The sequence below is a fragment of the Leopardus geoffroyi genome, chromosome D2, assembly GCF_018350155.1.
Source record: "Leopardus geoffroyi isolate Oge1 chromosome D2, O.geoffroyi_Oge1_pat1.0, whole genome shotgun sequence".
In the NCBI taxonomy this organism is placed as follows: domain Eukaryota; kingdom Metazoa; phylum Chordata; class Mammalia; order Carnivora; family Felidae; genus Leopardus; species Leopardus geoffroyi.
Genome location: NC_059334.1, coordinates 29,612,900 through 29,639,437, shown reverse-complemented (window position 1 = coordinate 29,639,437; position 26,538 = coordinate 29,612,900). Strand labels below are relative to the sequence as shown.

Here is a 26,538-nt window from a genome sequence, read left to right as displayed (position 1 = left end):
ATAACTTTACAGTTTTATTATTTTCCTTTTTTCTCTCTCTTTTATTTTTGTTTTTTCTTTTATAGCAATGATGATCACTATAGAACAGGCACCAAATTTTCAGGAGTTGATATGAATGCTGCTAGGCTTTTATTCCACAAACTTATACAACCTGATCATCCTCAAATATCCCAGCAGGTTTGTTCTTAAAGTATTTTATATTTGTGTTATGTAGCCTGTTGAACTTTATAATCCATGTTACTTTGTATATAGCCTAATTAACTTTACAGTTTCAAATGCTTCATTATGAAGTGTTGTCTGTGATTTTATTATATAAACTAATATAAGAATTAATAGGGTTTTATTTTAAAACATTTACGATTTAGCTATCAAGTATTTGTAAAGCTTTCCAAATGTTTGAGTGGACCTTTAATTACTTAACATTACGCTGTTGGTTAAGTCTTTAGACTTGCACACAAGATTTTTAAAATTTTCTTAGCAGTGCTCTTAGGCATTAATTTTCATTGTGCTTCAAAGTACATTCAGTGATTAATTGTAAGATACATTTTTGTAAGATACCATTTCATGTTTGCTGTATTGTAAGATTTTTCTTCTTCTTTTTGGAAAGTACACTTATTTTAAATAAAGGAGGTTTTACTTTCTGTCAAAATATAGGTGGCAGCTAGTTTGGAAAAGAATCTTATCCCTAAGCTGACTAGCTCCTTACCTGACGTTGAAGCATTGAGGTTTTATCTTACTCTACCAGAATGCCCCCTGATGAGTGATTCCAACAATTTCACAACAATAGCAATTCCCTTTGGTACAGCTCTTGTGAACCTAGAAAAGGCACCACTGAAAGTACTTGGTAAGAATTTTAGTATTTTTTCCTTTTGTAATTTTTTCACTTTAAATGAAAATCCTCATAAGTTTTTAATTTTTTTGCTGTCTGAAATTTTGCTGTCCTGCTTATTTGACACTTAGTGAAAAATAAACCTATTTTTCCTTTTATTGCTTTTTTTAGTCCTCTGAAAAACTAGTCCACTAGTTTTTAGAGGCAAAGCATGTTAAATATTAAAATTTTAATCAAACACAGCAAAGACAGTATCAGGAAAGATAAAAACTGTTTTCCATATTCCCCTCTCTCATCCCCTCAGTCTTAACTATTAAAGAAGTAAAGGAGGAGGAACAATTAAAACTGAACAAACATGGGTTAGTAAATCCTCTTTGAACTCTGTTAACTCTTCACCTTACATTTCTCTTACTTGGTAATTTCCCCATGTTTGATTTTATTTCTCTGCATGTAGATGAGATTCTACTGCTCATCTGATCTTATTTTTCTGTCTCTAGACTCTAGTTTTTTGGCCTAAACTTTCTCACCTTAACTTTTCATATTGTATAGATTTCATCTCTGTTCCTGACCATTAAAGTTTGCTTGCTACATTTAACCCGATACTCTCCTTCCTGATAGTATGATAGTATTTGTCGGTTTGTGAAGCTGAGATATATAGAACTAATAAAATCAATACAAGAGGTTTTAGGCTGAGAGTGAGCAGAGAAAGTAGCAAGCAAGGAGTAGAATCCTGAATTCCGAGAGAATTCATGAATAAGAGTGAAGCAGGGACTCACAAGAGTATTGCTTCCATGTTGTCAAAAGTGTTTGTATTCTTTCTGCTTTATAGGATTATGGTATTTGTAGTTAATAACTGCAAATAGTGAATGTGGGGAAGGACAGACATGTTATACTTTACATTGTTCTCAGTATCTGATTTTCAGGAGTACCTTGCATTTTAAAGGTGGTGCTTCACAGTATTTCAACTTTGTTAAGTTAAAAAATAAAACTTGGAAAGATCCCAAAGTATTGGGATTTTAGAATGTTTAAAAATCAAAATTCTAACAAAGCACTTTTTAAAAAAAAAAGTTTAGTGGTTTTTTTTTTTTTTTTTTAAGTTTATTTATTTTTTTAGTAACCTCTATACCCAGTGTAGGGCTGGAACTCATGATCCTGAAAGAGTCGCGTGCTTTTCTGACTGAGCCAGCCAGCACCCCCCAACCCCACCCAAAGTACTATTTAATAACTGATTTTAATATTAGGTATCGTAAAGAGTTTTTAATATAATTTAGGAAGCCAAGAAATAAATTCAGTAACCATTCTTACTTTATTTTTGCTTTTGAGAGCTTTTAGAACAGTATTCTTTAACTTAAGAGTAGGATGGTATCTCCAAATCCTAGAATAAAATACTGTTATATGAATCTTCCTGAGATTTTCAAAGGGCTAAGAGCCACTGCTTTTAGAAGAAAAGTCCCATATGATTTCTTTGAAAACTGTGATTTTTTTAAAAATTCATTTTATTTTTGTGTTCACCCTTTAACAGAAAACTGGTGGTCAGTACTTGAGCCTCCACTGTTCCTCAAGATTGTAGAACTTTTTAAGGAAGTTGTGGTACATCTTTTGAAACTCTACAAGATCGGCATTCCCCCTTCTGAAAGAAGAATTTTCAACAGTTTTCTTCATACTGCATTAAAGGTTTTAGAAATATTGCATAGGGTATGTTCAGCAGTTCCTTTTTTCCCCTCTTTTCTCATTGCTACTGACAGATAGATATTTATTTTAACATTGATATTACAAATTTAGGTTAGCCTAAGAGATGTATATTACAGAAATTTAGAAAAGTTACCTAAATGTTTCTTTAATACATACTTTGGAGTTTTGGTCTTACTTGACTTTGTTAGGCATTTGTAGATAGCTTTTTCTGTAGTTGGGCAGAACAATAGCATACTAATGAATTAGAATTCTTCTTACCTTTTCTTGTGAAGAACATAATTTGTTAGTTTAAATATGATTTTTGTTACTTATAGGTGGTTATCATATGAGACTGCATCCTAGTTATGATTATGAACATTTAAACTCAAGTTTTTTGCTCTTAGATACTAATGGCTTCAATCAAAGTATTTCCTTTTGAAATAAATGACTAACTTGAAATTGGAACCACCTGTAATTCATTAATTTGCTTATTGTTCTTTCCTGCCCTTCTTCCCAATGTAAGAAATAGTACCCTTTACACTTGTAGCAGTTCAAAGTTATATGAAGAAGTAGAGTCTCAGCTGTTTCATTAAAGATGGATTTGAGACATCCCTGACAGCTGGTAGGTATATCTTTGTTACACCATTTGGTATTCTTGAGGAGCTATTTTGGGAGACATGACCTAAGGGGAGAAGCATATTTCTTATCTCTAAAATGACTGAAAAACCCTTAAGAACTTTAATCTTTAGTTTCTTCTCCTTCTTCTGTAGCATTTTCAAACTTTTCTTGCCTAGCACTAAGGTAAATGTTAAGGGATAAAAGAGATAGTCCTTCTGTTCTCTGTAAGAAAGAACTTGTGTAGACCATTTGCTTTTCTTCCTTATTCTTTTAGTGAAGTTCTGGGTATTTCGTCAGTTAAACTTCTTGAACTTACTCTTTTCTTTTGTATTTAGTATGTTCATTCAAGATTCCTAGTAAAGTAGTCATGTCTTTTATTATAGTTGAAGAGATAATTGTCATTTCTTTCCATGGGAAAGTCATTCTTACATTTGCCTTTCCCAGAAGAAGGCTTTCTTCTAACATTTTAGGATTAATTGGATCCTGCAGTAAACTGCTATTAAAGAAGATCCTTTGTCTTCATGGGGTAAATATACTTTTTCTGTATGTCTTTTGTCTACGATTTAAGACATTAATTAGATTTTTCTTTTTCCTATTACTTCAGTGAACCATCCTTTGTCCATCAGCTGGACCCTATTCCCAAATAGTTATTCACTGTCTCCAGTCTTTATCTGCTTATCTTTATTGCCTCTTTAAAGAATAATTTTTTTCCTTAGCTGTGTCTGTTACCACAAGTTAAAGGGAGGGTGGAAGAAGGAGAGGAAATATAACTTTTTGTTTTTTGTAAATAAAGACAGAACTTAAGCAAGTAACTTAAGTTCTTTTTAAAAAAAATTTTTTTTTTTTTACGTTTATTTTTGAGAGACAGAAACAAAGCACAAGCAGGGGAGGGGCAGAGAGAGAGGGAAACCCAGAATCTAAAGCAGGCTCCAGACTCTGAGCTGTCAGCATAGAGCCCGAAGTGGGGCTCGAACCCACTAACCCCGGATCATGACCTGACCCGAAGTTGGATGCTTAACCAACTGAACCACCCAGGAGGCCCCACAAGTAACTTAAGTTCTTTGCCTAGATCAGAGGCCTCAACTTGTACTGAGGAGGAACACTATAGGGCTCCAAAGGCCTTTTTGAATTAAATTTTTTTTAATGTTTATTTATTTTTGAGAGAGAGAAACAGGGGAGGGCCACGAGAGAGAGGGAGACACAGAATCCAAAACAGGCTTGAGACTCTGAGCTGTCGGCACAGAGTTGGCACGGGGCTCAAACCCACAAACCATGAGATGATGACCTGAGCTGAAGTTGGATGCTTAACCAACTGGGCCACCTAGGTGGCTCCAGAGACCTTTTTGATGGAACCATGCTAGATACTAGGATCTTACATTCTTGCCAGCTAAAAGGGAAGGGAAAATAATTTTAACAGTGGCTAGAATTAGAATCTCCCTTGTATGTTAATTCATGTGAACACTTTACTATATTCTTCATTTAATTTTTTAAACTCTGTATAGTTTATGTTTTGCCCCTTAACCTAAATGTCAAAGATCATAAACCAGTAAGTAGCAGAGTTGAAATACAAATCCAAATCTACTTCCAAAGTCTCTGCTTTCTTTTCTTTTCTTTTTTCTTTTCTCTCCTCTCCTCTCCTCTCCTCTCCCTCGTCTCTTCTCTCTTCTCTCTTCTTTTTCTCTTTATTTCTTTCTTTCCCTCCCTATTTCTTTCTGTTTTTCTTTCTCTGCTGTTTCTAATGTACTACTCTATGAGCAGGTATAGTAATATATTTGGAAGGGGTTTGTTTTTATTTAAAATTTTTTTTTTATGTTTTATTTTTTATATTTGAGAGACAGAGACAGAGCGAGCACAAGCAGAGGAGGGGCAGAGAGATGGAGACAGAATCTGAAGCAGGCTCCAGGCTCCGAGCCATCAGCACAGAGTCTGACGCAGGGCTCGAACTCATGAGCAGTGAGATCATGACCTGAGCCAAAGTCAGATGCCCAACTGACTGAGCCACCCAGGCGCCCCTTGCTTTTATTTTATTTCCCTAGATCTAGAGGTTCATACTTCTATAATTGCAGATAGCATTGTATTATGAAGAGACCATTTTTGCTGCTTCCTATCAGTGTGATTTTGAGCAGGTCTTTTGTCTTCATCATAATGCAAATGGAGAATTATCTATAAAATAAGGATTAAAATACCGGCCTGATAGTTTCCCAGGATGAATATACTGTTCAAATTATACAATATATAATGAATTGTGCATTCATAAGGCAATGATTTTGTTATCAGTACCAAATTTTGGATGGGAAACAGCTACTTTCAATTTGATTTATTGGGTTATGTGGAAACTGGGTTGTTTGAAGTTATTTACAGACTCAAAACCAGGGTGGTAATGGTATTAATGTCTTAAGCATCTCTTAGTGGGCATCCTTAGGGCAGTCACTTATCCTTCTTTTACTCCTTACTTTGGAGAAAACTTTCCTTGGTCTTAATCTGCCATAAATAGATCCTTGTGGATATTAACTGTCAGGGATGATTCATTTTCATCTTTAGTGAAACCCAAATTACTTATCAGAAACTTGTTTTTTCAAAGACACCTTCTGTGTGACAACTGTATATTTCTCTGCTCTCTGTTCCATGGTTGCGAATTAGAAGTTTCCTCAAATAGTTGCCTTCTTGACCTACAGTGGACCAGGATTAGGAAGAGAACTGAACTATGTGTTTACTAATCATTTCAGGATATATGGATGACTTGTTCCTCCCTTATGTCATGTCCTTTGAAAAGCTTTTAAGTTAAAAATCATTCCCAGTATTCCAAATGGTATTATAAGAAAGATGGCTTTGGTACCTGCTGTCAGAAGTGCATATATTACCAGATAAATGAGTTTATTGGCAAGTAATTTGGTTATTTAGTAGTTTTTGGGTTTTGACACAGTACATTGTAGAGCTACTGATATGCCTAAAGAGGAGACCGACTTGTTCTCTCTAGCCTAATTGCTACATATCATGCTAATCTTCTAATCAGTGATTTTCAAACTTTTTTAAATAAGGAACCCTTAAATCAGATAAGGTACACGTATATACTTAACATATACCACCTCTGGACTGAGACTTATAAACCAGAATACTAAACTGTAATGAAAATGTGAAATAAAAATGTTATAATCAAACATATCTAGATTTTATTTTGTATATTTAAGGCAATAATACTGAATGTATAGGTTTTGAACTTCTATCATGTGATTTTTTTCTTTTGTATTCATTTCGCGAATATTTACCGAGTGCCTACTGTGTGCTTATCATTGTATTAGACATTAGGGATGCAATGATAAGGAAAAGATGTGATTTCTGCCCTTGTTTAGATTTTAAATGTAGAACAGTTAATATACATACAAGTAAATAAACATTTGTGATACAGCATGGTAAGTGTTAGATTAAGGAAAATTAACGGTGCTATGAGAACACATAAGAGGGCTTGTAATACTGAAGAATTAAGGAAGGTTTCCTGGAGAAAATAATGTCCATCTTATCTACCATACAAATTGTGTGTGTGTGTGTGTGTGTGTGTGTGTGTGTGTGTGTGTGTGTGTGGTGTGTGTATTTTTTTTTCTTTTAACGTTTACTTACTTTGAGAGAGAAAGAAAGAGCGCAAGCAAGGAAGGGACAGAGAAAATCCCAAGCAGACTCCACACTGTTAGTGTGGAGCCCAGCATGGGGCTTGATCTCCTGAATTATGAGCTCATGACTTGAGCTGAAATCAAGAGTTGGACTCTTAACCGACTGAGCCACCCAGGTGCCCCTGTATCTTTATATGTATTTTTTAAACTGTTGATTTTATATGTAAGTCATTAATATATATGCAGGTCTTTTGGATCAGTCTTCCTTGTTCAGTGTCTACTTTCCCTGTTTTTAAAAACAGTATTAACTGATTTTCTCTTTAGTTGTTAAATCATTGTGACTAATTAACTATCCACCATAATTTCCTCCTAAGTATAAATTTGACTGAAGTTTGTTTCTAAACCAAACCTGGTTTTTGAATTGTTAATTTTTATTCTAACATAGCACTTCTTTTCACAAACATGTATTGCAGGATATACAAACTGCAAACATTGGTTGCTGTTGGTGAAGGAAACTGCAGTTTACCTTTTAAAATACTTGGTTTGAGCCCCACGTCGGGCTCTGTGCTGACAGCTTAGAGCCTGGAGCCTGCTTCAGATTCTGTGTCTCCTTCTCTCTTTGCCCCTCCCCTGCTTGTACTCTGTCTCTTTCCCTCTCTCAAAAATAGACATTAAAAAACATTTTCTTTTAAATGAAATCTAAAATATTTAAAATAAAATAAAAATAAAATATTTAAAATAAAAATTTCAGAGGTCAGTGAGATGTGAATCATTTCGTATGGAACTTGCTAAATTTTAGAGTCCAGCATGATTAAAAGTTGGTGTGTAGCGGCTTCTGGGTGACTTGGTTAAGCATCTGACTTTCGCTCAGGTCAAGATCTCAGGGTTCATGAGTTCAAGCCCTGCATCTGGCTCTCTGCTGTCAGCATGGAGCCAGCTTCAGATCCTCTCTTCCCCCTCTTTCTGCATGCCCCCCATCTTGCTCACCTATGCTTTATCTCTCAAAAATAAATATTAAAAAAAGGTTGGTGTGTATATTTATAAACATAAATATTGGAGACGGAAAAGCCAAAGAGATTTTTGTGTAATTATTGTGTGTTTTCTTTTTTAATAGAAAGAGTTTGGACAAGACTCTAGGGCAAGAGTTTGCACACTTTACCTGTAAAAGACCAGGTAGTATTTTACACTTTGCAAGCCATGTGGTTTCTATGGAAACAGCACTCAAAAAACAAAACAAAACAAAACAAAAAACCCACAACTCTCAACTTTACTGCAGACAGTGTGTAAACAGATGGGCATGGATGTTTTCCAATAAAACTTTATTTACAAAAATAGTCTGTATGCAGGATTTTGCTGACAGGTTGTAGTTTATTGACCCTGCTCTAGGATGAAGGTTTTGATCTCGATATATAAACTAGGTATCTTAGTTTTGTTTGAAAGCCAGGAATAGCAGTTTTACTCTGGTCAGTTCTTCCTAAATGTGTATCCTGACCACTGATATAAATTAATCAAACAGTGGGAAAAAAAAGAGCTCATAGTGCTTTGTGTCAGTGTATAGAGGGATTAAAAGCGTCAACTTTGAAAATGAAAGCGGTGTGATTAACATGCGCTTCTTAAACTGGGTTATTTATTCCCTTAAGAGTGGGCCCCAGGATTAAGCATTGGCTGTATGTGATTGGTTTTATTTATTTAAAAAAAATTTTTTTTAGGCTTATTTATTTATTTTTAAGTTATCTCTGCACTCAACATGGGGCTCAAATTTAAAACCCTGAGATCAAGAGTCGCATGCTCTTCTGACTGAGCCAGCCAGGTGTCCTTTGATGGCAATTTTACATGTTCATAAAAAGAAAAAAATGTGTATATATGTTCTAAATATAGTAGCATTCTAACAATGTGTTGTATACTTTTTTTTTTTTTTAACATTTATTTATTTTTGGGACAGAGAGAGACAGAGCATGAACGGGGGAGGGGCAGAGAGAGAGGGAGACACAGAATCGGAAACAGGCTCCAGGCTCTGAGCCATCAGCCCAGAGCCTGACGCGGGGCTCGAACCCACAGACCGCGAGATCGTGACCTGGCTGAAGTCGGACGCTTAACCGACTGCACCACCCAGGCGCCCCTGTGTTGTGTTGTATACTTTTATGCAAATACTCATATATATATGAACATATATCAAGGAACAAAAATTAGATGGTCATATAGTGAGTTAAGATTTCTGGCTTTGTTAGCTGTGTGACCTTAGTTAAGTTTCTTGAACTCTACATCTTAGTATATTTGTCCATATGGTGGTAACAATGGTATCTATTTCATAGGGTTGATTTAAAGATTAAATGAAATAATGTACATGACATGTACTTAGTAATTGGTCCATAATGATAGTTACTATTATTTCATTAGTGGAACATAACATCTGAGTGAATTTTAAGGTAAAATCTGTATTTCAGTGAAAATGTAAAGTGCCATTAGAAGCATGAACTGTGTGTGTGTGTGTGTGTGTGTGTATTACTCATTTTATTTTGCCCATTCATTCATCTCATGGCGTAGAGTACCTGTTTGGACATAAGCACCTGTCTGATAGATTTATGCATCTACTAGGTGATTTCATTTGTTCCTTTTCAAATGCTGCTTAGTTGGTTTAGTGATTTTTGAAAATTATAAACAATTATTTTTGTCATTTTTACAGGAAATTTAGCTAGTGTTATTTAGTTTGTATGTTAGATTGAATTTGTTTCTTTCGATGGCTTATTTTCTTCTCCTAAATGTGGCATATTTCTTAGTGGTCTGCACTTTGTCCTTTCTGTTTTACTTTCTACTGTCTCACCTCCTGTCACAGCTTTAGTTGTCTCCTTTAAGGAAAATGTTCTCAATTAATGTGTTTTAGGCAGGCCTTTCTCTTGAGCTACTTGACAGTCTTGCCATCATTTTAAAATTTAAAAAAAGATTTAATACCAAATTTCTCATCCTTCCCAGCTCTCATCCTCTCCCATGAAAACTCATCTTTTCTTGACTCATATGTCTTTGTGTTGCCAGCATTTGTTTTCCAGTTACTCTTGCTTGAAATTTTGAAGTTAGGTCTGACTCTTTTCTGTATCAGTTAGCTACCACAGGCTCTGCATTCTTTTTTATTATCTAGAAATCTTCAATCTTTAATGTCTTGATTTATTTCCCTACTACTAGCCTCTGTACTAACTTTTAGTATACTTCACACTGTCAACAGAATAACTTTCATAAAATATCACCCTGATTCTATCATTTGTTGACTCTCAAAACCCAATTTCCCTATGAAATTTTTCTCCTTTAGCTCATGCTATTCTCCTTATCTTTGTCTAGACTTTTCTTCCTCAAACTTTTCTTTTTGAAATCCTTTTCTTTCACTTTATTCTTTGGTTTTTATTTTGAATATCTTCACATATACAGAAACATTGAAAGATAAATCCCTATTTTTTTTAAAGATATTATATTATTTTTAAGTAGTCTCTGTGCCCAACATGGGGCTCGAACTTACAACTTTGAGATCAAGAGTCATATGCTCTACCAACTGAGCCAGCTACGTGCCCCAAAGTAGATACGTACATGCCTCCCATTCTAGATTTAGTAATTGTTAACATGCTGTCACCTTGGCTTTTACATATATGTATGTATTTTTTTCTTGTCATTTGAAAGTAAATTCTGATACTACCTCAGCATTCCTCTTCTTGGGCATTTTCCTACCTAACAGTAATACTATTATTTTTCTTTTTTTTCCTCTGAGAGAGAGCGTGCGTGTGAGAGTGCACGCATGTGCATGCACAAGTAGGGGAGGGGCAGAAAGAGAGGGAAAGAGAGGATCTCAAGCAGGCTCCACACCCAGCATGGAGACCAGACTCGAGGCTCAATCTCACATTTGTGAGATGATAACCTGAACCGAAATCAAGAGTTGGCAGCTTAATTGACTGAGCCACCCAGGTGCCCCTGTAGTTCTGAAGTCTTATACATCTTTTGTTAAATATATTGCTAAATATTTGGTTTTGTTGCTATTGTAAATGAAATTTAGGTTTTTTTTTTTTTTTCCAGTTGTTTGTTGCTAGTATGGAGAAATTTAGTTGTGTTTTGTGTATTGATCTTGCACCCTGTGACCTTGATAAATTAATTTATCAGTTTCAGTAATTCTCTTATAGATTCATTTGGATTCTTTTTTTTTATATACACAGCATGTTATTTTCTACTCTTATGGACTTGCAGTAAAATGGGCTTTATCTCTTTGAAGAAGTCCCCTTGTATTCCTATTTTGCTTAGAGTGTTTTTTATGAAGAGGTGTTGAATTTTGTTAGATGCTTTTCTGTGCATCTGTGGAGATGAACAAACCATTTTTTTCCTGCCTTTTTTTCTGAAATGTACTGAAATGCATTGACACTTGAATGTTACACCAGCCTTGCATTCCTGGGATAAATTCCTCTTGGGCATTGTGTATTATACTTTATATATATTATTGGGTTTAATTTGCTAATATTTTATTGACGGTTTTATGCTTATATAAGGGATATTGATCTGATAATTTTTGTTTCTCATATTGTCACCAACTTTTTTAAAGAAATAATTCCTCTTTCTCTATTTTCTGAGTTAAGATTGATATTATTTCATTTCTTCCCTAAATGTGTGATAGAATTCACCAGTGAAACCGTCTTGGCCTGTATTTTCTTCTAGGAAATTTAAAATTTCCTATTAAATTTTATAAATACAGTAAAACCTTGGTTTGCGAGCACAGTTTATCCCGGGAACATGCTTATAACCCAAAGTGCTTGCAAATCAAAGCGAATTTAAAGAACCGTTGGCTCACTTGTGATCATGTGATGTTCAGTGCCACATACTGCTCGTATTGCAAGATGTCACTCGTTTATCAAGTTAAAATTTATCAGAAATGTTTGCTTGTCTTATGGAGAACCCTTGCAGAACAGATTACTCACAATCCAAAGTTTTACTGTAAGTACAGTGTAATTTATATTTTCTGTTTCTTCTTGAGTCAATTTTGGTAGGTCTGTGTGGTGATATTTATGTCTGTGTCTGTGTGGCGATGCCACCTTTTTCATTCCCGTTAGTGGTAATTTGTCTTCTCCCTTTTCCTCAGAGGCTTATCAACTTTACTGATATTTTCGTAAAACACGTTTGCTTTCTTGATTTTTCTCTAGTGTTTGTTTTCTCTTTCAGAAATATCTGCTCTTTATATCCTTTTCTCTACTTGATTTGTCCTTAATTTGGTCATCTCTTTCTCGGTCCTTAAAACAGAGGCTTAGATCATTGATTTTAAACCTTTTTTTCTAATATGATCATTTAATGTTAAGTTTTCTTTTTCTTTTCTCTGTTTGAGTAGGATCCCTCAAATTTTGATACACTTTTAATTTTATTCAATATTTTCCTAAAGCCTCTTCTTGCTCCACTATCTGAATTGGCTTTATACCAGAGGCCTCAGATTCCTTTAGTGTTGCCTGATGCTTTGGACAGAAGTGAAATGTCAAAAGTTTTTTTTCTCACTGTGTTCTGCTTTGTATGCCTGCTTAATAGAGGGTTTTTTCTTCTCACTCTTGCCCCTCCTCAGTGGTAAACTAGTCTTGCTTGTTACTCAGTGTTTTCCAGGATTAATAGAGGAGAGGACACAGAAAATTTTCTTTGATGTTATTGTCTTAACCTTGGTCTTAGGTGATTATGTATGCCTGGATCTCAGGGTGGGACTTACTCAGAGTTTCTATTCCCTCCATCAGCATTAGGGATCCTCTGATCCTACTGATATAAGATGCTGGCCTCAGGACTGTTGTCCCCCATTCCTCCCAGCTATTAAAGTGAGGGTGTGTCCCCCTCCTCCAGCAACAACACATAGAATTTGCTTTACCGTTCTCAGTGTAAGTTTAAGGCTTTTGCTCTCTCTGTATAAGCAAAGGATATGGGCAGGATGGCAGGCCTTCTTTTTTTCTCACAGTGGAAGCCAATTCCTTGCACCACTGAGAGAGACTTGTGATCTTTTGCTGTTTCCAGTCATCCCAGAGACCACCCAGTGGAGGTCTGTGGAAGAGAGTCTGAGTGAGTGCAAACTGTCTGGGGCACCTAGGGGTTATAAAACCCTGTCAGGTTATCCCATACTCAGTCTTAAGCAATTTCTTAAAATTTTAGCTGATTTCCTCTTCCCTGCTTGTGTGACAGTGGTATCTTCCCTCTTGCTTTGCCACAGGTGACCCATTTCTGGCATTCTGTTTCTGTTTGGAAGTATCTGTCGATCCTTGGGATTCAGGCTCCTTGGTTATCTTATGGCTTTAGCTCTCTGATGGATTCAAGAGAAGTTTTGGGTAATTTGGAAGTGTTTTGTTCAGGGGTGCCTGTGTGGTTCAGTCAGTTAAGCGTCAGACTTGTGATTTCTGCTCAGGTCTTGATCTCATGGTTCCTGAGATGCTAACAGCACAGAACCTGCTTGGGTTTCTTTTTCTCCTCCTCTCTCTTCCTCTCCCACACATGCACATGCATACTCTCTCTCAAAGTACATAAATAAACTAAAAAAAAAGGGTTTTATTTAAAATGATTACAATGTTCGAGGATTTTCCAAATGTCTTTTAGTTACTAACTCTTTAATTCCATTGTGGTCAGAGAACATACTGGGTGTACTTTGGATTCTTTTAAATGTATTTAGTAAGACTTGTTTTGTGGTCCAGGATATTTTATTTTAGTGAACACTCTATATACAGTTATTGGGTGGTATGTTCTATTATAGTGAGTTCAAGTTAGTTGAAATTGTTCACATGTTCTTTTCTTGCTATTTTTGTCAATTTTTTATCAGTTACCAAGAGAGGGGTGTTAAAAATTCCATCAAATTGTATCAATTCCCCCTTCGCATATTTCAAAGCATTGTTATTTGGAATTGTTACAACTTCTTGATAAATTAATCCTTTTATCATCATGCCTACCAAATGTGTCCTTTTTTCTCCAGAAATACTTGTCTTGAAGTCTACCTTAAGAGGAACCTCCCAGGTGCTGCTTTCTGCTGGGGTGTTTTTTTCCCCCAGTGTCTCACTCTATACACTAAAGGTTTAAAAGTTAGCCAGCAGGGCACCTGGGTGGCTCAGTCATTAAGCATCTCACTTTGGCTCAGGTCATGATCTCACAGTTTGTGAGTTCCATTCCCACATCAGATGAGCTCATGTGCTGCGTCAGTGAGCATGAGCCCTAGGTGAGCCTCACTTCTCCTTCTGTCTGCCTCTCAGGGGATTCTCTCTTTCTCTCTGCCCCTCACTCACTCGCATCCTTTCTTTTTCTCTGCCCCGCCCCCCTCAAAAAAAAAAAAAAAAGGTTAGCCAATGATGTATGGGGAATTTGCTGACTGGTTTTGTGGCTTCACCCTCTAGATTCCTTTCTGGAAGTTTTACTTCCTCACTGCCACATTGGCTGTCTCACTTTATGACCTGTGACTCTTCCCTAAAGAGTCTTTTACTCTTCTGGTAAAACTGCTGCTTTGTGCTTGAGCTCTTACATATGCTGATTTGGAAGCACTTCCTTGGGCAAAAATGTGTATCACACCCATGCTTTCTTCTTTCAAAGATTGTGTTCATTCTTGTTTCTGCTTGCTTGCTTTGGGTTGATCTCCAGTGTTTTCGGATTGTTGAGTTTTTTTTATATACTGTCCAGAGTTTATAATTGTTTTTGTCAGGAGGCTAGTCTGACGCAAGGAGCTCTGCTATATCCCATATCAGAACACCTCTGTGTCTCTACTGATTTAGAATAGCCCCACTGTTTTGGATGGTGCCTGCCTGGGTGGCTTAGTTGATTAAGCATCCGACTTTGGCTCACGTCTTGATCTCGCAGTCCATGAGTTTGAGCCCTGCATCGGGCTCTATGCTGACAACTCAGAGCCTGGAGCCTGCTTTGGATTCTATTTCTCCCTCTCTCTCTGCCCCTCCCCTGCTCGCTCACTGTCTCTCTCAAAAATAAACATTAAAAAAATTAAAAAATAAAAAGAATAGCCCCCACTTTTTTATCCCATTACCTTAACTGTTTGGAAACTCCTGGCCAGTCTTCTTATGCAAGTCCTAACAATCAGAATATTTGTCTGTTATTTTCCTTACGGTGATGTTTACTTTTTCTCTGTCCCTTGTATTTCCTACAAACTTGAATTTAGATCAAGAGACTTGATTAGATTCAAGCTAAACATTTTTCTGCTTCATAGATGATGCTTATACTTCCTGTTGCATTACCAGGGACATAATATTTGTCTCTGTATTGGTGGTGATTGGTTTGATCACTCAGTTAAGTTAGTGTTCTCCACTGGAGAGATTTTTTACCTTTGTAATTAGTAAGTACTTTCTAGGGTGATAATTTGCACTCTCTTCATTTTTTGTGTCTTACCCAAATGTCACTTCTTCATTTTATTCAGATGCCAGTACAGAGTGACACTTAACAAGCATTAGCTATTCTTATTTAATTCCTATTCCCCAAACAGAAGTTCTTATAGATTCTAGTTTTTATATACTGTATATACTTTAATGGTACATATCTCTTACTATGTGGTGGTTATAGAAATATTTTTCTTTTTTACTAGATTTTGAGGTACTGAATGCAGATATTCCATCCTAGATATTTTTGTGTTTCACATAGCACTTAACTAGCATTTTGCATATAGTAGGCACTCAGTAAATTTTTTTTAATAGAGAAAATTAGCTAAGAAATTTCAGAACTTTTTCTGTTTAAACATTTTTCAATCTCTGTATTAGGTACGGGTTAAACCTAATGTTAATTACACATTTATTTGCTTTTGTAGGTAAATGAGAAAACAGGACAGATTATACAATATGATAAATTTTATATACATGAAGTACAAGAATTGATAGACATAAGGAATGATTATATCAACTGGGTCCAACAACAGGCCTATGGAATGGTATGTTTCCTTTTGCATTTTATCATTTCATTTCTGTGTATCATTTATTCTCACAGAAAAGAAACTGTTGCTTGTTTTTGAAACACCAAGGTTTTTTCAGAACTTTTATTCAAAGCTTATTTTGAAATAAAAGCACATTGGGAAGAAGCAGCTACTTATTATGCAGTATTTATAAGAAAACACTCCACTCTTACACCAAAGCCAAACCAAACTAAAGAAAAATGCAAATGTGACATGGACTTTTAATTCTCACTTATTTTCCATGAGGTTGTCTTTTAATTCTTTTTTTTTTTTTTTTTTTTTAATTTTTTTTCAACGTTTATTTATTTTGGGACAGAGAGAGACAGAGCATGAACGGGGGAGGGGCAGAGAGAGAGGGAGACACAGAATCAGAAACAGGCTCCAGGCTCTGAGCCATCAGCCCAGAGCCTGACGCGGGGCTCGAACTCACGGACGGCGAGATCGTGACCTGGCTGAAGTTGGACGCTTAACCGACTGCGCCACCCAGGCGCCCCTGTCTTTTAATTCTTTTATGTTGAGAATATTGGAGTCCTTGGTAGAACTCTAAGAATATAGTACTTGTGAGATTAGTGCCCCAGAATTATAAAAAGAGAGTCCTAGGACCATTAATTCCATTTTCCCCCCTTTTTATTTCAGATTTTTGACATACATCTACATGTGTATATACTTACCATGTGGCTAAGTCTCTAGTAATTAGACACTTAATTCCCCATTAAAATAATAGCAGTCTTCTAAAGCTTTATTTCGACACACAAAATTTTAATATAGAAATGGGTAAGCAGATCTAAAACAGGTTTAAAACTCTTACTTGCTAATCATTGTAGGATACTTGAGGCCAATTATTTTACCCCCGAAGTAGGTAATTTAAGCAGTATGTATGTAGCAGTTGTAGAAAGGTTAAGTAACCTGTCCACAAGGAGCTTGCTAGGTACCAGGTGCAAACTCTTTGTGGTGGATACACACTCTATAAGTTTATTCACCAGCACCTCTAATAGTATCTGGCATATGTGTAGTGGCAGTAAACACATACAGTAGTTTTTGAATGTCACTGTGATTTAGTGCATGCTAATTTTAAAATAGTCTCCTCTGTAGGAATCAGGTCACTTCTAGAACATCTTTTCCTTCCCTGGTATGTGCATTTGGTTAAGAGAGAGATTTGTTCATTTTTTCCCCCCAAGAATCATTGGGAGTTTCAGTCAAATTTATAGCTGCTTTGCAGACTTAGATCTACTCATTTGCTCATTCAACAAATAATGAGAATATTGACTCAGTTTAGGTATTGCAAATATAGTGATGAACCAGACAGATAAGAGCCATGTTCTTACACAGTTTATAATCCAGTGGGCAAGGTGGACAGTAATCCAGTAAAGCAAAAAAAATATTAGCTAATAATATACACAGTATAGAGAATTAAAATAAGAGAATATAATAGAGACTGGATGGTTTCTTACAATTGGATAATCAGAAAAATCTTATCTGATGAAGTATGGGCTGTTCAAGAAAAATGAACATCCAGTAAAAGACCTTAGGTGAGAACAAGCTTGACATGATTGAAGGATAGGAAGAGGCCAGGAAGGCTAAAATATGGCATTGTGGAGAGTTCAGAGAAATGGATAGACACCAGATCATGGAGGGTTTAGTAAATTAGGATCAAGAACTTGGATTTTATCTGAAGTGTTATGATATGCCATTAGAAGGTTGGAATCCTAAGTCTGCATATAAACTTGACACAACCACGTAGGGTATCCTGGTCTTTGAGCAGTGTTTTTGAAACTGGACTGATATATAGACCCCTTTTAAAGTAAAACAATTTCTTAAGTCCAGTGTTCACTTACATTATTTTTGACTATATTATTTAAATATATACAAACACTAAAACAAGTTCTAAACTTACATTCTCAAAGAACTCTAAAACCATAACAAATTTATAAATTAATTATAAATAACACTACAAATTCAAAAATCAAGTTACTATTTAGTATGGAAGATAATTGTGTTTTGATGATCAGGAATCTTACCTCCTAGCCTAAATATGATAAGAAAGTAGGGTAGCATAAAAGCATCTCGGTTCAAATCTGAGCTCAGCATTTACTCAGTCTCTGTCATTGGGAAAATTACTTAATTCTTTTTCTGTAAATTAGGGATAATAGTACCTATCTTATATAGTTATTGAGATTAATTGGTATGATCCATCTAAAGTGCTTAGGGCAGTTCTTGGCACATAGTTAAGTCTTGGTAAAATGATGGTTATTATTGCTGACTTCCTATACACAGGCTTTAAAGTTTGGCAGTAGCCTCTATTCTGAGGTGTGTAATAACACTGTTATCTTGCTGCCTTTCTCACCTTTCTCTATTTGAACTACAATGAAACATTTCCTTTTAGAATGAGATGTCATAGTAATTTGGCCTTCACTCATCAAGCACATCATTTATGTATGAAATCCTAAACATAGAGATCCTTCCTATTTGGTGCCAGTTTGATTACAATCACAACCGTTGCAACTCTTGGAATTTCATGGTGATACTGCGTTTATTAATGGATTATCCTAATTTTAGGTTTTTAAGTCATTTTTTAAAATTCTGGTATAAAAACACTAAAATAAGAAATTCTGCCAGAGCACTCATAGACCCTTAAAAATATATTTCTCAGAGATGTAAGCCTAGTTTGAGAAACATTATCTTAGAGTCATATCTTCCTGTATTACTATGAATTAGATTAGATACCCTTTGATATGAATTTGTATCTAGTATGTAGGTCATAAACTACTTGTATTCATAACAAGTAACACCAATGCCAGTCCCATAGAATTTTTTAGTTTGTAGTAATCTTTGTGGAAAAGCTATGGTTTGAATGTTTACTTTTAAGTTTGGCAGGCCTGTATCCAGACTCCTCTTGGTATATAGCTGAGGTGATACCAAATTGAATTTCCTTAGGAGCTGCTATCTCAGTGCTACTGTTTTCTGTTGAGAGGGAAGCCATAGAGGACTACCTTCCTATTTCTAGGTTTTTTCTCTTTCTCATTCTGTCCAGATTATATCTTTATTATACTTGATAATTGCCCTCCATTACTCTTTCTGCCTCAAGGTTTTCCTTTCTCTTCGTTTGTAGACAGAGTGATATTGAATAGGTGGCTGCAGCAGTGAAAGCTTGTTCTTTATTTAATTGGATAGTGGGTTTAATATCAAATCTTAAATTTTTTTTTTTTTTTATGTTTACTTACTTTGAGAGTCAAAATACAAATGGGGGAAGGGCAGAGGGAGAGGGGGAGATAGAATTGGAAGCAGGCTCCAGGCTCTGAACTGTCTGCACAGAGCCCGACGCAGGGCTCAAACCCACTAACTGAACTGAGAGCATGACCAGAGCTGAAGTTGGTCACTTAACCGACTGAGCCATCGGGTGCCCCTAATATCAAATCTTAGAAATCAGAATGCAGAACCCGTGATTTGGGTTCTTCTAATCTACCTCTGGGAAAAGAAAGCTGGCATTTACTTTGAAGGTCTTTGTGCACTTCTTATTTATATAGTTCATTAATTTATATTATGACATTTGATTTCACAAAGCTCCCTTCTTTGAGAGAGTTAAAAGCGCTTATTCCACATTTCACGTTTACGCATAACTCTAAAGACTTTTCCTGAGGCTTTTTAATAAAATTCATGCTTGTATTGCTAGTCTTAATGCTAGGCTGAACATCACATTAACACTCTAAGATTTAAAAAAATCTATTCTAAATATACTCACATACTGTTTTGTGATGATACAGAGGTGTATGTATGTTTGTATACACATTAAGATATGTATATACATGTATGTAAATGCATATATATGTGTATATATACACATATGTAACACTATTGAATAAGTTATAATCTTAAAGTAGTTCCATTGCTTCACTGTGCAAGCTTACAATATTCTTTGATAAAACATAATTACTATGAATTATAAGAAATATACATCTTTAAGTTTTACTTATATACACATGTATACATATATATGTAACTTTACCTTGTTCTCAATACTGTAAGGAAATTGTTTACCTTTATTATATTTGCTTTATGCTATAATCCGTTAAAAATTTTTTTCCTCCATTTCTTTTCTTTCCCAGTCAAGGATTTTAAGAATCCAGCACGTATATGCTTCCCTGATCTCTAAACATTAAAAACTAATTCTGTGAAGTTCTTTGCTTTTCTTATAATATCGTTTTTTGTACTGCTGAGACTTCTAACTTTTCACCTCATCCCCTTTCATTTTCCCATCCTTTTTAACCTAACTCTGTAAAGTTTTTTGCTTGATCCTCCTACTCTTGCTGGTTACTATAAGCTTCTCTGTTTTTTTATCAGGACTCTGATCATTTTAAAGATTGATTATATGTATGTATATATACAATCTCTACACCCAACATGGGGCTCAAACTCCCAACCATGAAATCAGGAGTCACACACTACCAAGTGAACCAGCCAGGCACCCGTCAAGACTCTGATCTTGGTGTATGAAACTTTTTTTCAGTTGGATTTTTCAGCTTTTTATCTGTTTTTCTCCCTCCACAGTAATCTCTAGGCAAAATAAAATGGCACATGGGTTCTTTTTCTCTTCTGATATTTGATTTTTCTCCATTTTCTAAGTACTATTCTTAGTTGTATATTTCCTTACCTTTTAACTTTGCATTTAAGTTGAAAATACTTTAGTGGTTGCTACTAAACTTTGTTGTTTTTTCTTCCTTCTCTTATACTTTTAGTTACTATCCTACATATCGTCAATATTTACTTAGTAAAAATGGACTAATTTAGAATGAAGTATAGAATGGTCTATGCTGTGTCCGCTTGTTTGTATTACTATAAGGTTCTTATTATATAATTTTAAAAATACATATCTTGAAATACAATTTATTTCAAGAACTGTATACCTATGGAAGGCATGTCATATATAAGTAGATGCTAATGAAGATAGTTGGTAAATTGGTGAAATTTTTAGTCTTTCATGTTGTATTACATACATGTTTTTTAAAGTCATAAGTCATATTTATTTGATATTAATTGTGCTGTGTATATAAATCATTACTATCTTTGTTCTGTGGAGTTAAGTTGGACTTTAACAGTGCTGAGCTAGCAACATGACATGTTCACCAGCAAACTAGAAAGATAGACTGATATAACAGTTGGGGAGACCAGCTTGGAAATATCCCCCAGTACTTTCTGGGTTTGAGTTTTGTACTCATTTAATAAAAAGAAGAAATTAAAGTACATTTGTGCTCCTTTGCAACTGTAATATTTCCTAGAAAAGTTCATCCTTGCTTTGTAAAGCTCCCTAATCATTTTTAATGGCATTAATATTTTACAGACTAAACTCTTAGACTGATTATGTATTGGATTACCAAATTATGTTTGTGTATTTCCATTTCCTTCATGTTTTAGATGCTATCTTTTTATTTTCATTTAATCACCAAAACCTTTCATATTTACTGGAATCACTTCATTAACTTCAGTATCCCCTTAGAGTAGTCCTGTGTTACATCATTAAGTCAAAATGACACCAGCAGTGGTATAGTGCTTTGCCATAAGTAATTAGTTGAAACTAAAATGTGCCAATGAGCTCCATCTTTTTGTGTATAACCAACTGGAACCATCATTAACCATTGGTGTTAAAAGCATCTTTAGTGAAGTCTGCTTTAGACCATGAGAACCTGACTTTTGGAACATTCCTTAAAGCCTTTCTCACTCCAGCTTCTAGGACATTGAGCAACTAAAATTAGGCATACCTTGACCCAGTTTCAGGACTTCCACTCTAAAAACAGCCAACAACTATTACTTGAGTATGTGGATTTGGAGCCAATAGTAGGTCACACATTGAGTGATATGTTGAATTTTTAGCAATAAACCTTTAATTAACCTCAATGTTTTATGATAGAGCCTGTCTCCAACCCTCATGACTTTGTTTTCCTTTTAAATTTCCCTTGGAAATACTACTTTGACTGAATCAGATTTGCAAATAACATAACAAGTACATTGCAACTCTAGAGTTCATCCATGCTCTTTTAAGCATGTACCTTTTTTCCTTTTTGCATTTATCTTTTTAAAAATGTTTGAGCTCTTGGGGCGCCTGAGTGGCTCAGTCAGTTTATAAGCATCTGACTTCTGCTCAGGTCATGATCTCACGGTTTGTGAGTTCAAGCCCCGCATTGGGCTCTGTGCTGACAGCCTCCTTCAGATTCTGTGCCTCTCTCTCTCTCTCTCTCTCTCTCTCTGCCCCTCCCCAGCTTGCATTCTCTTTCCCTCTCTCTCAGAAATAAATAAACATTAAAAAATTGTTTTAAATGTTTGAGCTTTTGTCTAAGATCCTTAACCTTTAAATTGAAATTTCTAATAATGATCTTAATCTGTTTCACCCTTGGATGCCTCTCTCCTAGATAATAGTTTCACTTGATATCTAAAAGCTTCTCAAGCTTTCCACAAGTCCCATTATTTCCTATATTCCTTTCAGCTTACATCACCCTACAGTCAAACATGTTCTTCTTTAGTATGGTTTAGTCATACTATAAATTCCAACAATCTTATTGATTTCTCCAATGCATAACGATATGCATAGCACCTTTGTCTGTTTACATGTAGCAATAAAAATAGTGCATATATATTTTATTAAGAATAAATTTAATCTCCCATGATATAAACTATATTGGTATCTAGTATAGTTGTCAAGCAGGCTATATAGGTAGTCAGAAAATATTGAAAGGTATTTCTTTGCTTATTCAAGCTTTCATGATAGTAATAGCATTTTTAAAATGTCCCCACAAAATATACTGTAAAAGAATGTCACATGTACCTGTGAAGTTGGTTTCAAATTAAACTGGTGTAATCTAAAAGGCTTTTCAGCAGTACAGCTTCTAAATATGTTCTTGTTAACATTGTTAGCAGGGGCACTGATGTAGTGATAACTTGGTACTCTGAATTTTTTGGAAGAAACTATCAATAAATAACCTTTCTCCAAGTAGGATTTGTATAGAGTCTTATTTTGCTTATTTTTATACTGCTTTGGCTTTATTTAGCACAATGAGAGAACCCTAAATCTTTGCTCAGATCTAAAGTCTCTAAAGGTACCCCCAAAGCGTGCGAGCATTTAGCAAGCTATGAATTTATAAGGAATAGACAGCACAAGACTGCACTCACTTCTGGTGCGAATTCCAAGTTTGAGGGGTTCCTCACACCACAGTGAGGTTCAATAATTTGCTACAAGTTCTCACAGAACTCACTGGAAACTGTTACAGTGATGTTAACAGTTTATTGTATGGAAAGCATACAGATTGAAATTAGGGGGAAAAGCACATAGAGTGGACTCTGGAAGAGGTACCAAAGGCACAGCTTCTATTTTCTTCTCCCCGTGGAGTCAGGGATGAGTTACTTTCCTAGCATCTCTGTGTGGTGATACTCACAGAATATTGGCAACCACAGAAGCTCACCAGATCCTTGAGGCCCAGAGTTTTTATTGAGGCTTGATTACATACTGCCTATGCCGATAACCTTTAGCGTCCAGTTCTTCTGAAGGCAGAAATGATAACCAAATGATCCACAGCCCTCAGACAAAGACACTCCTATGAGGCCTGACATTCCAACTGCCCATAGATCACCCCCAGCAGCTTAGGGCAAAACCAGACCTCTCTTTGGGTAAGATTAATTCCTCATTATGCTAAGTACCATCTGCAAATTTAGTGACGTGTTTTTGGAAATTCTAACACTTTATATGAGTCTGTACCCTGAGTATATGTAGAAGCATTCTGCAAGAAAGTGTATCTTTCTGTTGAGTGAAGTAGTAAGCTTTCATTATAATATCCATTATTATTCCCTTCATAAATCTCTCTTTCTCTCCTCATTTTTTCTTTCTGTTTACCAACTCCTAAGCCCTGTCCTGTACTTTCAATTAAAAACAAATTTTTTTTTTAAATGTTTATTTATTTTTTGAGAGAGGGAGAGACAGTGCACGCAGGGGAGGAGCATGAGAGAGGGAGACATAGAATCTGAAGCAGGCTCTGGGCTCTGAGCTGAGCTGTTAGCCCAGAGCCCGATGCAGGGCTCTACTCATGGACTGTGAGATTATGACCTCAGCAGAAGTCAGATGCTTAACCGACTGAGCCACCCAGGCGCCCCTTTGTACTTTCAGTTTTAAGCTAATTCAGTGTTAAAGAATCCTTAATGTAAGATATCCTAAGTTTTCGTTCGTTATTTCTGACAAGTAAAAACATTTAATGGCTTATTTTCTTCACTTTGTTTCCATATAGTATTTTAATATGCTAAATACTTTCCAAGCATTTTGTCAAGGTTTAACCAAGTCCTTGGGGAGAAGTTGGGGAATATTTTCCCCATTTTCCAGGTGGAGAAACTAAGACATAAAATGACTTCTTCAAGACCAAGCTTAGGACTTAGGATTAGTTTCCGCATTTTACCTGAATTCTCCAATTGGGGTGCTTAGTTGCTAAAGCCAAATTTCATTATGTTCAAGCCTTGATAATTTTATGACCACAAGATACATGAAAGAAAGGTCTTAGGTATATATATTTATACCTATAAAAATAGGTATAGATATATAAGATGCACATGGAAAGGGTAAGTTTTGTTGTAGGTATATTTTGGTCTACTTCATTAATTCAGTATTCTGTAGCAAAATATATGAAATGCTACTTTGAATAGAAATAGTTAAATTTGGACACTAACATTGCTCTTTCCTCATTACTGTTACGTTCTGCACTGCTGTCTTAGGATGTCAACCATGGATTAACTGAGGTAAGTTTGGTGTAATAAAGTCTCATGTTCAGAGTAAGATATACTCTGTTTTATCTTAAGTAATAGGAGAGCAAGTTTCCTGTTTAGTTTGATAAATTTATATATAGATAGGTAGATATAGCTATCCATATATATAAACTTTTTTAATGGCTATATAGGAGTTGTCCTATATAACATTTCAAAGGAGTTTTTTGAAGAAAATTAAAACCTCGGTTTTAGTTATCATTGCACTTGTATGATGCCTTTCAACAATATTTGCTTTATTATTATTTTTTAATTTTATTTTGGGGCTGCCTGGATGGCTCAGTTGGTCGAATGTCTGACTCTTGGTTTCAGCTCAGGTCATGATCCCTGGGTTGTGGGATTGAGGCCCACGTCAGGCTCCACTCTGAGCATGGAGCCTACTTAGGATTCTTTCCCTCTGTCTCCCTCTGCCCCTCTCCCCGACTCTCTCTCTCTCTCTCTTAAAAAAAAAAAAAAAAAAAAAAAAGATTTCTATTTTAAAAATAAAAAAATAATTTTTAATTAAGATTTTATTTTCTCCACCCTATGTGGGACTCAAACTCACAACCCTGAGATCAAGAGTCGCATATTGTACTGACTGAGCCAGCCAGGCACCCCAACAATATTTGCTTTAAAATAATGTCTACCCTCCTAAAGTCTTCCAGTATAAAATTAACACATGTCCTTTGTAATATAAAAAAGCAAACTTTTAAAATCTGACAAATGCTTACCCAGTAAGGCAAAAAATATTTTATAGAACTAAAATGATCTTCAATTTTTAAGCTAATAATTAATACTCAAAATGATCATCATAAAGTTAAATAAACTCAGTATGGTCATCTTCCTCACTTTGTATAATATACTGTCTTAGCATATAAAGTTTTAGCACTTTGGTTTAGATTATCAACAAACCTGAATAACCTTTTTAATACTTGGAATTGTTATAATACTTCTTTTATACTTTCATTATAGACTTCAGGTTTTCTTGTTTTGTTTTGCATTTTTCCCAGGACTTGAACCAGTGAAGCATTTAGAATTAACTTTATATTATAGGCCTAATATTGTTTGCTTCCTTATCTTCACATAGAAATAGCACATAAAATTATGAAATCATAGACTTTTGAAACCAAAAGGGACCTGAGAAATCATTTTGGTAGTTTTAAATTTCAGAATCGTGAAATGACATTCTACCATCAATAGGTAGTGACACAAATACAGGATCAAGGTAAAAATTGTCATATGAAAAATAATGAAAAATGATAATTTACTGTAAGGTTAATATAACCCACGATGCTGTCTTACATGTTGACAACAAAGAGTTGATAGTCTCGTTGTATTCTGTACTGATTGGGCCCTATGAGATTATTTTGTGTGTTTTTAAGAGAGACTTATATAAATTAAAATACATTTAAAAGAAGGCAGTCGAGATGGAGAAGGGCTGGAAACCACAGTATTGTCAGAATGGCTGGAAAAACTGGGAATGTTTACTATGGAAAAAAGACAATTTAGAGAGAGCCTATATGGCTTCCCTGCAATGAAGATTGCAATACAAAACAAAGTAATGCATAGTGATGTTTATAAATGTAGATTCAGACTTAATAAGAAGAACTTCCTAAGCACATAAGAAGTGGATTTTTTTCATGGTGTATTGAAAGTCTTCACTAGAAACCTTACAGCAGGGTCTCCGTTTCAGGGCTGACACAAAAACATTGCCTTGTTGGGTAGATGGTAGGAATACGGCCTCCTTTGACTGCAAGAATCTGTGACTAGAAGTTCATAAATCTTTATATTTTTCTGCATTGTTAAAATACTTAGCAGTCAATCACTGTATTACTTGCTAGGTTAAATAATTGTCTGTAAGGTGGGTAATGTGTGATAATGGTAATAATCCAGTTTCTCAGCTTTAAAGATTGACAGAAAATAATGGTATTTCATGGTACTTATTTTGTAGGTTAAATGAATGAAAGATTGTTGACTTACAATAGTGTTGGTACCCTAACGGCATGCAGTATATAACTGTTAAATGAATGAATAAGCAGATTGCTTATCATTGGCCTCAGTTGCTAGAGTAGCCCTGGGTACTCTAGAACTGGGTAATGTATTTAACATAGGAGCCCCCAACTTTAAGATAT

General features: G+C 35.3%; 1 protein-coding gene and 1 long non-coding RNA gene across 11 annotated transcripts in view; one reads left to right on the top strand and one right to left on the bottom strand.

The window, feature by feature from the left end:
* The window catches only part of HERC4 (HECT and RLD domain containing E3 ubiquitin protein ligase 4), a 153,268-nt gene that overhangs the window by 80,658 nt on the left and 46,072 nt on the right, over positions 1-26,538 (top strand). For 6 of the 10 annotated variants that reach the window (XM_045437581.1, XM_045437577.1, XM_045437574.1 and 3 more), the window contains 5 exons: positions 66-177; positions 655-844; positions 2,352-2,524; positions 15,497-15,616; positions 24,380-24,403. In XM_045437581.1, the coding sequence (XP_045293537.1) occupies positions 66-177; positions 655-844; positions 2,352-2,524; positions 15,497-15,616; positions 24,380-24,403 (619 nt within the window). The remainder of the gene's footprint in view (positions 1-65; positions 178-654; positions 845-2,351; positions 2,525-15,496; positions 15,617-24,379; positions 24,404-26,538) is intronic. The other 4 variants (XM_045437578.1, XM_045437575.1, XM_045437573.1 and 1 more) reach the window with 1 other exon arrangement.
* On the bottom strand, positions 8,510-23,258 carry LOC123576589. Its single transcript, XR_006701499.1, has 3 exons — positions 23,147-23,258; positions 15,062-15,064; positions 8,510-8,520 (listed from the first exon to the last, which is right to left on the bottom strand). It is a non-coding gene; the product is annotated as an uncharacterized LOC123576589 (long non-coding RNA).